This window comes from Salvelinus alpinus, chromosome 6 (assembly GCF_045679555.1).
Source record: "Salvelinus alpinus chromosome 6, SLU_Salpinus.1, whole genome shotgun sequence".
Classification (NCBI taxonomy): domain Eukaryota; kingdom Metazoa; phylum Chordata; class Actinopteri; order Salmoniformes; family Salmonidae; genus Salvelinus; species Salvelinus alpinus.
Genome location: NC_092091.1, coordinates 32,421,380 through 32,435,701, shown reverse-complemented (window position 1 = coordinate 32,435,701; position 14,322 = coordinate 32,421,380). Strand labels below are relative to the sequence as shown.

Below are 14,322 nucleotides of genomic sequence, written 5' to 3'. Positions count from 1 at the left end.
GCTGATATAAAAACTAGCTGCGATTTGAACGAACGTTCCACAAATATATATACACTGAGTGAACAAAACAATAAGGACACCTGCTCTTTCCATGACAGACTGACCAGGTAAATCCAGGTGAAAGCTATGATCCTTTATTGATGTCACTTAAATCCACTTCAATCAGCATAGATGAAGGGGAGGAGACCGGTTAAAGAAGGATTCATTATTTTTTAAATTGTATTTTACCCTATTTTTCATGGTATCCAATTGGTAGTTACAGTCTTGTCTCATCGCTGCAACTCCCGTACGGACTCGGGAGAGGCGAAGGTCAAGAGCCATGCGTCCTCCGAAACACAACCCAACCAAGCCACACTGCTTCTTGACACAATGCCCACTTTACCCGGAGCCAGCCGCACCAATGTGTCGGAAGAAACACTGTACACCTGGCGACCGTGTCAGCGTGCATTGCGCCCAGCCCGCCACAGGAGTCGCTAGTGCGCGATGGGACAAGGACATCCCTGCCAGCCAAACCCTCCCCTAACCCGGACGACACTGCGCCAATTGTGCGCCGCCCCATGGGTCTCCCGGTCACGGACGGCTGCGACAGAACTCGAACCCAGAATCTCTAGTGGCACAGCTAGCACTGCGATGCAGTGCCTTAGACCACTGCGCCACTCAGGAGGCCAAAGAAGGATTTTTAAGCATTAAGACAACTCTACTCAATATTAGGAAGGTGTCCTTAATGTTTTGTACACTCAGTGTATTTTGTAGGCTAATTTAGGATGTAGGTTATAACTTTCTCTGTGTGTTGTTATTAAGGATATGTCAGTAGCACAAGCAGGACACAGTCTACACATTGCATTGGGGCAAAAACAATCAGCGTTTTAACCACAACTAACATAGAACCGTTAAAAACTGACTGCCTCTGCCTCCTGTTTAATCAATCAATGTTTGCAATGATGATGAAAAAACAACATTAAATCACTATTTAGACTGCCTGTCTGTGTCCTGCGTGTCTTTGATATGTTGCTGCAGCGGATGGGGAGAGAATACCGCTCATACGCAGAAGCTTCGGTTGTTTAACTATCCGGAAGAAGACTCCAGAGAATTCGTCAACGCAGCTACTCTGAAATGTTTTATTATCACTTGTGTCATCACTTCGGTCTTACGTTTGAGCATTTTGACCGCCACTGTCATCACTGTATCAGCTTTGGACATTCCATAAGCAGTAGCCTCCACCACCTTCCCGAAGGCTCCGGAGCCCAGAGTTTTCCCTGCAGACAGACATGGAACACAGACAGACTAATGTTATTCCATCGTGTTCCCCTCCCACATCCTAGCCCCTGCTTCCTGCACCAACGATCACCAGGTTTACCCTGCAAGGGCGGGGCAAGCAGACACCAGGACACGCAGAATCCTGTTTGGGGTGGTTTCAATTTTTTTTTTAAACAACAGAACATTTGCTTAAAGGGAGGGGTTGAGGTTGTTTTTAAAAGAAAACAGCTACATTAAATACATCGTGCAGTTAGTGTGTGCTCACAGCTATTGTAAAAGTGTAAAACTGTAACCAATTGGTCTGCAAATAGGGTGTGCATCCATCATTATGAGACCGCAAAGATACATTGGCTGGCTCCATATACCAAAACAAAAACAGACTTTCAACAGCTATGGCTGCTATGGCTTGATACTACACATCTTAAATAGACCTGGGAAATACTAAAAACAAACTAAACATCATACAGTCCTGTATTAGAGATGGATATACTGTAGAAAATGTCTGGGGCAACCTCCCTGCTTGGTGATGATTAACTGTGATATTCCTGAGTGTGATGAAAGCCAAGGAACTCACCGAAACGCAGTTTGTCCCGGGGGAACTCCCACTGGTGGTCGTATGGGAGCTGGGTAGGGTCAATATACACATAGTTGTTTCCGTGGATACCTTCAATGACTTTCCACTGGATCTGGTATTTGGGTTTCTGTGAGGCAAGCAGGGAGTTTATATTAGGAGAAGCACAGAGGATGCCACAAAACTCACATCAATCATGGTACTTCAGCACAGTTTATGGTGAGCTACTGTACCTTATTGTTGGCTGTGAGTTACTGTGTGTCATTTTTATACTCAGGTGTGTAACCAGCAGTAGAAGTGGGTGTGACATGCATGAGAAGAGGTGAGTTACCTGCAGGTACTTGTAGAAGAGCACTATGAGGATGACACAGAGGAGGACTGCTGCTGACACAAAGCCAATCAGCAGAGGGGTGAAGAGCTCATGGGGCACTGTTCTCTCTGTAGGGACAAACACACAACACAGAGAGATAAAGAGATATCAGTGAAGAACGTTAGAGAGAGGAGAGAATGACAGAAACACAGAAAGAGATCAGATCTAATGTTTGGCTTTATATTAGGCTTCTGATGTGGAGAGTGCTATGTGGTAATCACTCTAAAGTAATCCTATTATTTGAGTCAAACTTTATTTTCTGTATTTTGTTAATGTCTTTGTATATTATTACCGACATAATTCCTGTTATAGTTACAGTGCCTTTGGAAAGTATTCAGACCCATTGACTTTTTCCACATTTTGTTATGTTACAGCCTTATTCTAAAATGGATCAAATAAATACAAATCTTCATAACGACAAAGCGAAAACAGGTTTTTAGAAATGTTAGCTCATTTATTAAAAATTAAAAACAGAAATATCTTATTTACATAAGTATTCAGACCCTTTGCTATGAAACTTGAAATTGAGCTCTGTTTCTACAACTTGATTGGAGTCGACCTGCGGTAAATTAAATTGATTGGACACATCTGTCTATTTAAGGTCCACAGTTGACAGTGCATGTCACAGCAAAACCAAGCCATGAGGTCGAATGAATTATCTGTAGAGCTCAGAGACAGAACTGTGTTGAGGCACAGATCTGCGGAAGGGTACCAAAAAATGTCTGCGGCATTGAAGGTCACCAAGAACACAATGGCCTCCGTCATTCTTAAATGGAGGAAGTCTGGAACCACCTAAACTCTTCCTAGAGCTAATGTTTGTATCTAGGAAGAGCAATTGGGGGAGAAGGGAGGTGACCAAGAACCCAATGGTCACTCTGACAGAGCTCTAGAGTTCCTCTGTGGAGATGGAAGAACCTTTCAGAAGGACAACCATCTCTGCAGCACTCCACCAATCAGGCCTTCATGGTAGAGTGGCCAGACGGAAGCCACTCCTCAGTAGAAGGCACATGACAGCCCACTTGGAGTTTGCCAAAAGGCACCAAAAGAGTCTCAGACCATGAGAAACAATATTATCTGGTCTGATGAAACCAAGGTTAAACTTTTTGGCCTGAATGCCAAGTGTCACGTCTGGAGGAAACCTGGCATCATCCCTACAGTAAAGCATGGTGGAGATAGCATCATGTTGTGGGGGTGTTTTTCAGCGGCAGGGACTGGGAGACTAGTCAGGATCGAGGGAAATATGAATGGAACAAAGTACAGAGAGATCCTTGGTGAAAACTTGATCCAGAGCGCTCAGGACCTCAGACTGGGGCGAACGTTCACCTTCCAACAGGACAATGACCCAAAGCACATAGCCAAGACAACGCAGGAGTGGCTTCGGGACAAGTCTCTGAATGTCCTTGAGTGTCCCAGCCAGAGCCCAGACTTGAACCCGATCGAACAACTCTGGAGAGACCTGAAAATAGCTGTGCAGCAATGCTCCCCATCCAACCAGACAGAGCTTGAGAGGATCTGCAGAGAAGAATGAGAGAAACTCCCCAAATACAGGTGTGCCAGTGTAACGGATGTGAAATGGCTAGCTAGTTAGCAGTGGGGCGCGCTAATAGCGTTTCAATCGGTTACGTCACTCGCTTTGAGACCTTGAAGTAGTGGTTCCCCTTGCTCTGCAAGGGCCGCGGCTTCTGTGGAGCAATGGGTAACGATGCTTCGTGGGTGACTGTTGTTGATGTGTGCAGAGGGTCCCTGGTTTGCGCCCGGGGCGAGGGAACGGACGTAAAGTTATATTGTTACATTGGTGCCGTGACCCGGATCACTGGTTGCTGCGGAAAAAGGAGGAGGTCGAAAGGGGGGTGAGTGTAACGGATGTGAAATGGCTAGCTAGTTAGCGGTGGTGCTAATAGCGTTTCAATCGGTTACGTCACTCGCTTTGAGACCTTGAAGTAGTGGTTCCCCTTGCTCTGCAAGGGCCGCGGCTTCTGTGGAGCGATGGGTAACGATGCTTCGTGGGTGACTGTTGTTGATGTGTGCAGAGGGTCCCTGGTTCGTGCCCGGGTCAGGGCGAGAAGACTTGAGCCTGTAATCGCTGCCAAAGGTGCTTCAACAAAGTACTGAGTAAAGGGTCTGAATAATTATTTAAATGTGATATCAGTTTTTTATTTATAATAAATTAGCAAAAAATAAAATTAAAGTTTTTACTTTGTCATTATTGGGTATTGTGTGTAGATTGAGGATGGAAAAAAATTATTTAATCAATTTTAGAATAAGGCTGTAACCAAACAAAATGTGGAAAAAGTCAAGGGGTCTGAATACTTTCCGAAGGCACTGCACAGTATGTAGCATGCTGTGGTGTTGTGCAGCATGACGCAGTACTGCTGCTGTTGTTGTGTAAAACTGCTGTATAATAAGTCGTCTGTTCCTTTGTGTACTGTAGCGGTTTGTGGTGTTATTGTTTTCCTAGCTCTGTACACTAGGTGTAATAAGCTCTTTAGCCATAAGAGGATTTCTCTCCATTTCAAATCATCTCAGAATGCAGAGTCTGCAGGAACTAATCTTCTGTAAACCTGTCAGTGGCTTTTAAAGCTCTCCCTCCATCCCTTTATTCTTTCCCTACAGCTTCCTGCCTCCTTGGCTGGCCACGTCCAAAATTCCCACAGTGTTTAAACATTCAGGGTGGCAAAGACTCCAACTGTTGTCCAGACTTCCCTGCAAGTCTCTGCGTGTCTTCCCTGCTCCAATGAGCACTAAGGCCTGGGCACAAGCTCCCACAAGCCTGTCCTGCCTGGCTACACACTCCTCGTCCATAATGCCACCCACATGGCCGATGTGTCCAGGCAGCGTCCCCTCCTCCTCTACACCATCACAATCTCATTCTCCATACCCACGCTAAGACAACTCTCCTCTCACTCTGGTTTCAACTGCCGTCATACTAGACTAGCGCATCAGACAGTATATAATCAGGATGTTCTAGAAAGTTGAATTTGCGGTCCAAAATTACACTATGCCCCTACCACTGATGATCATTTCTGCTAGTAAGTGATGAGACATTATCACACATCACACAGGTTTGTGTTATCTCTCCTCACCTATGTTTATATAACAGACTCCAGCCCTATAATCAATGTTTAATATTGCACCTCTGTGTATGGGAAAGATCTATGTCAAAAACCCAAGTCTTTCGTAAACATTCAGCGGATTATAATTGCGAAATCCTTCGAGTTGAACTGAAGAGTGTTGATGGTGCGGATCACTTACATGACCTTGAGCCACATAAAGAGAACCAGCTGTAACGCTGCACCTCAGCTCAGACATAATGGGAGCAGGACTGAGCTGAGCAGTCCGACCTGAATGGACTTGACTGTAGTGAGTGCGCTGAGAGTCGCGACGCAAGTACAGGGAGTGAGTGTATTAATAAATAAACAAAACAATAAACACGAAACACAAACCACGCAGCGACACGAAACAGAGTCAATGACGACTGGGGAAGAAACCAAAGGGAGTGACATATAAAGGGAAGGTAATCAAGGAGGTGATGGAGTCCAGGTGAGTGTCATTATGCGAGTAACGCTGGTGACAGGTGAGCGCCATAACGAGCAGCCTGGTGACCTAGAGGTCGGGGAGGAGGCACACGTGACATTGACCTGAATGTAACACAGCCTAGACTTTAATTAGTACTGCATTACTGACATTAATTCAGTTTTTTCGTATTGAGTATTATCTATAAAAATATATTTTAAAAATCTACAAGCTCCCCCTCAACAACTCTCCACTCATTTGTATATTGCTATGTGTGTGTGTGCGCGCATGTCACCACAACTCACCACTGATAGAGAACAGTGTGTAGGCCTGCTCTCCCTCCACGGTGGCCACACACTCCAACGTGTGGAATCTTCCCGTGGTGATGTTCAGCCTGCTCTCCACCTCCGTCTTCCCAAAGGAGGGACTCAACAATGTCACTGTGACAATGTCCTGCTCCTCCTGAGTGGCGTTCATCTGGTGGGAGCACCTGAGGGATGGGACAAACTGTCAACCAAACTAATGTGACTGCATTTGGATGTCATTCTTAGTAGATTTAATGCAATGTTGCTTGTTTCATGTGGCTCTATAAACACAGCAGTTGTGAATGTAAAAAGGATGATGGTGCTGTTATGAGTAAACAAACAGGAGACTAAGGAATTGTTGACCATGTGTTCACCATGTGTGCCCTCAAAACAACAGCCAGGTACAGAGAGTCGTTGGACAGAACTGGGGCATGACGCGTACAGTCTTAAATGTCTAAATAAAAGCTCACTGTGCCAGGCTAAATCAGTCCATCCCCATACAATGCCAGTCTTCCACACCAAACTAAAGGATATGTTCCTCCAGCATCTACTAAAACAACAATACCTTAGAGGTACAGGAAGTGAAAACAATCTCTATAAAACAAATATATGGGGGGGGTACATTCCATACCATCACCCTTGTGCCTTATGTAAACAAACATTTCAAAGGTAACTGTACACATGTTTGTTTGAGTTGGACAGCTCTCTAAGTCGATTTGATCATAATTGAAAGCGATAGGATAATGACTAGAGCCAGGCTCGGAAGCTCCTCCTTCCTGGCTATAATACCGGGGCTCACATCCATTTCCTCAATTCAATACCGCTCTTCAGCGAACCCAAACCCCCTGACGGCACAGGCCAAAATATTATACCTCGTTCCCGCCTTCAGGGAACAGTAGTTACATTCATAACTGTTCGTTCCCTTTCAGTTGGTCACTCGGTATAACATACTATGGGGACATGAGAACTTCGTGCAACATGGCTATGTACACTGACACGCTGTCACTGCAACCCAAATCCATAGACCCCATGGTTCCAAGAACAATACTTACATTACGAGCCTGAAATGTCAGAACTCGTACCTGTAATCGCAAGTCTAAAACGAGAACACCTGTGGTGATTTGGTAAAGCGCTCACACGCGAGCTGCATAACATTGACCAGAGTTGATGAACTACGACAGCCCACAGGAAAACACACAGGAACGGTCAACACTCGTACAAGGAACCGTTGTCCAAAACAACAGGGAAAATGCAGTAACTTGATAATGCGCATTCGTGGGCCGACTCATCGGCGAACCACGGCAGCCCAAGGCTCAACCCCACAGGGAAACTGTGGTAACCCGGATGAATGCACAATCTGCGCAGTGCCGGGAGAAAGATGCTGCTTAGAAAACGGCCTACCCCGAGCTGGATTAGTGAAAAGCTGTTCGCAACACGGACATCCTTGTTCAAATCTATATACGTGTGTAAAGCGTGCACCGGACACAGGCCATGCTACAAAGCAAACAGAGAAGGTGAGAAAGGGAAGAAGTGTAAGACATAGGCATAACCTAGGGAGCAACTGCATTAGGATGTAAACTCACTTTGGAGTCAACAGGCGCAAACTCCAAATAGGAAAGGTGTATTGATAGCGTATGGAGATCCCCCAACGGGCTTGGCTGACACCAAGGCCATAAATAGCAGGGCAGTCTTGTAGGAAAGGACTTTCAGGTCCACAGACTCTAATGGTTCAAACAAAGGCTCACACAGAGCATCCAGGACCAACACCAGGTCAGTGCCATAGGCTTTGACCCTGCTCCGAGCGCACACACGCCTTCCAGGAACCGCACCACCAGAGGAAGAGACCCTGGGGCAGAGCCGTTCATCCCTACATGACACGCTGAAATGGCTGGCATATAAATGTTCAATGTGGAAAAAGAAGGGCCCTGCTCAAAAAGTTCTTGCAAGAACATCAAAATGTCCACCAAAGAGCTCTGAAAAGGAGAAACTCCCTCTGACACCAACCCTGTAATGCAGGTCACTTATAGATATAACTCTCTCGTAGAGGCACACAGGCCGACTGTAATCACGTTTGCGGGTAAGCCCCTAGCCATCAAATTCAACCGTTCAGTCATGGGTGCCAAATCCTCCCCTGCGCCTGGGACAATAGATCCCAACGACATGGAACCCCCCACGTGTCCCCGCTCAGCAGGCGAATGATCTCCGGGAACCAGGGTTGTCTGGGCCAACGGGGAGCCACCAGAATCAATAACAGACCCTCCTGACGGACCCTCTGCACGGTGGCCTGAATCAGATCCCCTAGAGGAACGCATAGAGCAGGCCACTGATACGCCAACGCATCCGTTTCCAAAGGAGCGCCCAGATCCCTCATTGAGAAGAACAGACGACAATGCGTGTTTACTCGCGATGCGTAAGATCTACATCGGCCATGCAGACCCGGTCCCAAATCTGTGCCACCACCGAGGAGTGCAGTCCCCACTCCGGACCTTCCCTTAAAAGTAAATCTGCACTCAAGAAAACTTGAGAAAACTTGGAATACAGTGGGGAGAACAAGTATTTGATACACTGCCGATTTTGCAGGTTTTCCTACTTACAAAGCATGTAGAGGTCTGTAATTTTTATCATAGGTACACTTCAACTATGAGAGACGGAATCTAAAACAAAAATCCAGAAAATCACATTGTATGATTTTTAAGTAATTAATTTGCATTTTATTGCATGACATAAGTATTTGATCACCTACCAACCAGTAAGAATTCCGGCTCTCACAGACCTGTTAGTTTTTCTTTAAGAAGCCCTCCTGTTCTCCACTCATTACCTGTATTAACTGCACCTGTTTGAACTCGTTACCTGTATAAAAGACACCTGTCCACACACTCAATCAAACAGATTCCAACCTCTCCACAATGGCCAAGACCAGAGAGCTGTGTAAGGACATCAGGGATAAAATTGTAGACCTGCACAAGGCTGGGATGGGCTACAGGACAATAGGCAAGCAGCTTGGTGAGAAGGAAACAACTGTTGGCGCAATTATTAGAAAATGGAAGAAGTTCAAGATGACGGTCAATCACCCTCGGTCTGGGGCTCCATGCAAGATTTCACCTCGTGGGGCATCAATGATCATGAGGAAGGTGAGGGATCAGCCCAGAACTACACGGCAGGACCTGGTCAATGACCTGAAGAGAGCTGGGACCACAGTCTCAAAGAAAACCATTAGTAACACTACGCCGTCATGGATTAAAATCCTGCAGCGCACGCAAGGTCCCCCTGCTTAAGCCAGTGCATGTCCAGGCCTGTCTGAAGTTTGCCAATGACCATCTGGATGATCCAGAGGAGGAATGGGAGAAGGTCATGTGGTCTGATGAGACAAAAATAGAGCTTTTTGGTCTAACTCCACTCGCCGTGTTTGGAGGAAGAAGAAGTATGAGTACAACCCCAAGAACACCATCCCAACCGTGAAGCATGGAGGTGGAAACATCATTCTTTGGGGATGCTTTTCTGCAAAGGGGACAGGATGACTGCACCGTATTGAGGGGAGGATGGATGGGGCCATGTATCGCGAGATCTTGGCCAACAACCTCCTTCCCTCAGTAAGAGCATTGAAGATGGGTCGTGGCTGGGTCTTCCAGCATGACAATGACACGAAGCACACAGCCATGGCAACTAAGGAGTGGCTCCGTAAGAAGCATCTCAAGGTCCTGGAGTGGCCTAGCCAGTCTCCAGACCTGAACCCAATAGAAAATCTTTGGAGGGAGCTGAAAGTCCGTATTGCCCAGCGACAGCCCCGAAACCTGAAGGATCTGGAGAAGATCTGTAGGGAGGAGTGGGCCAAAATCCCTGCTGCAGTGTGTGCAAACCTAGTCAAGAACTACAGGAAACGTATGATCTCTGTAATTGCAAACAAAGGTTTCTGTACCAAATATTAAGTTCTGCTTTTCTGATGTATCAAATACTTATGTCATGCAATAAAATGCAAATTAATTACTTAAAAATCATACAATGTGATTTTCTGGATTTTTGTTTTAGATTCCGTCTCTCATAGTTGAAGTGTACCTATGATAAAAATTACAGACCTCTACATGCTTTGTAAGTAGGAAAACCTGCAAAATCGGCAGTGTATCAAATACTTGTTCTCCCCACTGTATATGTTGCCCTGTGCAACAGGGCATGCACACGGCTCTATACGAGCAGATAATGGGCCAGGTTAGGAGATTGAGAGACAGCGTCCGTCCCTGCCTGTTGATGTACGCCACCACCGTCCTGTTGTCGGACCTTACCAACACATGCTGGCCCTCCAACATCAAAAGGAAATGCCTCAGCGCTAGCAAAACAGTCAGTAGCTCTAGGTAGTTGATATGCAGCGGCCTTTGCGCTGTTGACCAAATCCGAGTAGCCAACACACAGCGCTCCCCATACCAGTAAGGATACGTCTGTCGTGATCACCCCTGCGGGACACTACCCGGCCCATTTGAATCCCCTGAAACAGCAATTGCGGACCACTACAAGGAGTCAACACCCTTAGGCATGACAGAATACCTTGAGCAACCGATGGCAGTGGCGAGATGCGCCCAGTGCTGAAACAGACGCATCAACAGAAGTCCCAGAGGCCACACAGCTATCATAGAGGCCATCAGACCCAATAACCACAGGCACAAGCAAGAAAAGCACCAAGTGCCCCAGCTGAAACTGTGCCAGACAGAGCCTGAATGCGACCCTTCTTTGTTGGGACAAAAACACAATTCAGAATTGATTCCATTACCAGATCCAGAAACTGAATCCGCCGAGCCGGAGTCAAACAACTTTTCTGGGGATTCACTATAAACCCCAAAGACTGAATATGCAAAACCAGCGTGGCAGTGTGGAGCTCCACCTGTTCACTTGACTCGGATATGACCAGCCAATCGTCCAGATAATACTCCGACCCCTGGCACCGAAGCGGTGCCAAAGCCACCTCCACCGCCATAGAAAAGGTGTGGGGTGATAGGTGGGGAGGATGTATAGCACATGAAAATATGCATCCTTCAGATCTATGGATGTGAATCAATCGCTGGGATGTACCGACTGCAATAGCCAGCATAGTGTGAGCATTTTGAACTTTGATGTGCTTGTTTAAAATATGTAAGTCCAGGATTAGGATGCAATATTCAAATTTTCTAGGGAACTAAGAAGTACAGGCTGCACTAACCGCTCTGTACTTCTGACATGGGAACCACCCGAATAGCCTGCATTTGAAGGAGAGAGGAAATCGCATCTCTCAAGACAGGCGCTAGGACCTTGAGGACCAATGGCGTAATGACGCCACGAAAAGGAGGAGGATGCACAGCGAACTGCAGACCGTAGCCCCTCACCACTGTCCTCATCAACCATGGTGAAACTGCGCCTGCCCGCCACTTGATAGAACACGCTGCCAGTCTCCCATATATTATATCCTGAAGGGGCAGAATGCCACCCTGAGGACTGGGATAATAAAAAAATTATATATCCACCACTCTTGACAACCGCGTGTCCGAATGTGGGGAAGGAACTAGGTGTTCTGATACCCCGCCCACACCCGGTTCAGGGACCTCTGAGCTAGGAATAGACCCCTTGTTAGCCTCTGGAGCTAAGTAACTCGCCACTCATCGGCAGAATCTTTAAACAGGGGTAAGCAACGAGTCACTGCTGCAGGGACAGGAGGTAAACACCTTCCCCCAAACCTGGAGGAACTCCACTGAGGGGGAGAAAAACACCAAAGGTGCATTCACCACCAATGGTTCACTCTCCCCGCCGAATCCAAAGCCGGGGCTTCTGGCTGCCCCGGACTGAGATCATCCAATTCATACTCTGAAAACCCCGTTGGGCGTGATTTCAGTTTGCTTTAGCTGAATAGGATTGGTCGTTGACTCCCCATAGTATGTTATACTGACTGACTGACTGACTGAAAGGGAACTTCCTAGAACATACTGTCCAATCCCCTAATCATAACACAGTCCTCTCGTGCAAAGCCAACAAACCAATCTCAAATCATCTCTGCCCAATCCTTAATCACATAAGGGTAATCTCCCTTCAGTCCACCAGCAAGTCATGCTTGTCCAATCCCACATCTGCTTCTACTGTTGGAAGGTCAAGATAATTAGACCATGTTGAAACCCTCTTACTGAGGGTTGAAACAAATATCTTCTCAGAGTAACATTAAGTAATTACAGTTACATTTCAAAATTCCCTTGATCTATCAACGAAGTCCAATCATAGCATGCAATTGTGAGTATGTGTGTGTTGTCACCTCATATAGGGCTGTTCACAGTAGTACCAGGTGATCTGTGGGGCGGGGTATCCCTTAGCTACACATCGCACCTGTCCGTCCACCGGGCCCTCGTGAGATACAATCTCTGGTTTACCTGACAGGAGCACAGAGATGTTAGTGACGATGCCAGGTGGGGATTCACATTCACACATACTTACACCCCAACACACACACACACACACACACACACACACACACACACACACACACACACACACACACACACACACACACACACACACACACACACACACACACACACACACACACACACACACACTCATCACACACGCTGCTGCTACTGTCTATTATCTATCCTGTTGCCTAGTCACTTTACCCCTACCTATTTCCTCATACCCCTGCACATCAACTTGGTACTGGTACCCCATGTATATAACCAAGCTATCATTGCTCATTGTGTATTTATTCCTTGTGTTATTTTTTTTTCCCTTCCTATTATTATTATTATTATTTTTTAATTATTGTATTCTGCATTGTTGGGAATGGCCCATAAGTAAGCATTTCACTGTTAGTGTACCCCTGTTGTTTACAAAGCATGTGACAATAAAAAATTGATTAGAAGTAAATTGGCAAACTAATATCTTCAACTATTTTCCCTAGTTATGGGCCTGTACATTAATTAACTGTAATGCTCTGATTTACTGTTTTGATGGTTGGTGGGAGGAGGGGAATAAGTGGTTGGGCTTTAACATGGTGAATGATCTGTGAAAATCTAGTCATAAATGTCACATCATGTTAATGATTAATTAAATCATATTGATAGCATGTAGAAATTAAGTCTCTAACTGCCCATTTCCTTACATAATGTATGTGTGGCTCCAGGGCACAGAAAACATTTAGAGAATATAATGTTACGACTTACTGATTACGTAGACCGAAAACGACTGATTGACTGTTGCGTCACCATTGGAGGCATAAAAGGTGTAGACTCCACTCTCTGACATTTTCAAACGCACCAGCCTCAGCACAATGTTGTACCTGGTGATTGAATCAACAACAACAACATTTTTAAAAACAACTCACGTTATAGAAGCTGATTTCTTTTAAATAAGCCACCAGTGCTCTGCCTAGGTCAGAAACTGCCCCATGGATATTTACCACCAGAAAGACAGTTCTTTTCCCACAGTTTAGCTGCACAATACTTCCACTCACTTAAAGCTCTGAGGCACTAATTCATTTCTAGTGTGTGTGTGTGTGTGTGTGTGTGTGTATGTGTGTGTATGTGTGTGTGTGTGTGTGTGTGTGTGTGTGTGTGTGTGTGTGTGTGTGTGTGTGTGTGTGTGTGTGTGTGTGTGTGGATGTGTTTAACTATACTTGTGGGGAACAGAAGTCCCTACAAGAATAGTAAACAAACAAACATTTTACCAACTGGGGACATTTTGGTCAAATGCTATTTCTAGGGATTAGAATTAGGTTTAGGGTTAGGAGGTAGGGTTAGGAGCTAGTGTTAGGTTTAGGGTTAAGGTTACATCTTGGTGTTAAGGTTAGGGTAAGGGATAGGGGTTAAGGTAAATAGGATTTTGAATGGGACTGAATTGTATGTCCCCACAAGGTTAGCTGCACAAGACTGTGTGTGTGTGTGTGTGTGTGTGTGTGTGTGTGTGTGTGTGTGTGTGTGTGTGTGTGTGTGTGTGTGTGTGTGTGTGTGTGTGTGTGTGTGTGTGTGTGTGTGTGTGTGTGTGTGTGTGTGTGTGTGTACCTGTGTTGGTGGTTCTGTGTGGTGATGACATGGTCGGAGGTGTTCCTGAGCTGCTGGCCTGACAAGCTCCAGGTGAAGGTGTGTGGTTTGGGGTAGGCTTCCATGTCCACATGCAGGGACAGACTCTCACCAGCACGAACACGCACTGTACCGTTGTCTGACGGAGTCAGATTAATGAATCCTCTATCTGGAAGACAAACAACCCACCCGTCAGACATCACAATGTCCTTGATGTATTCTAAACAAAACCACTTCATTTCCACTTAGGTTTTCAAATTAGTGTCGCGATAGCTTCACGTCATG

At 45.9% G+C, this 14,322-nt stretch overlaps 1 protein-coding gene across 3 annotated transcripts in view; it reads right to left on the bottom strand.

Annotated features, from left to right (window-relative positions):
• The window catches only part of kita (KIT proto-oncogene, receptor tyrosine kinase a), a 40,349-nt gene that overhangs the window by 10,080 nt on the left and 15,947 nt on the right, over window positions 1-14,322 (bottom strand). For all 3 annotated transcript variants that reach the window (XM_071406369.1, XM_071406371.1, XM_071406372.1), the window contains 7 exons: window positions 14,020-14,206; window positions 13,183-13,298; window positions 12,279-12,393; window positions 6,017-6,201; window positions 2,160-2,266; window positions 1,832-1,958; window positions 1,152-1,256 (listed from right to left, as the gene is read on the bottom strand). In XM_071406369.1, the coding sequence (XP_071262470.1) occupies window positions 1,152-1,256; window positions 1,832-1,958; window positions 2,160-2,266; window positions 6,017-6,201; window positions 12,279-12,393; window positions 13,183-13,298; window positions 14,020-14,206 (942 nt within the window). The remainder of the gene's footprint in view (window positions 1-1,151; window positions 1,257-1,831; window positions 1,959-2,159; window positions 2,267-6,016; window positions 6,202-12,278; window positions 12,394-13,182; window positions 13,299-14,019; window positions 14,207-14,322) is intronic.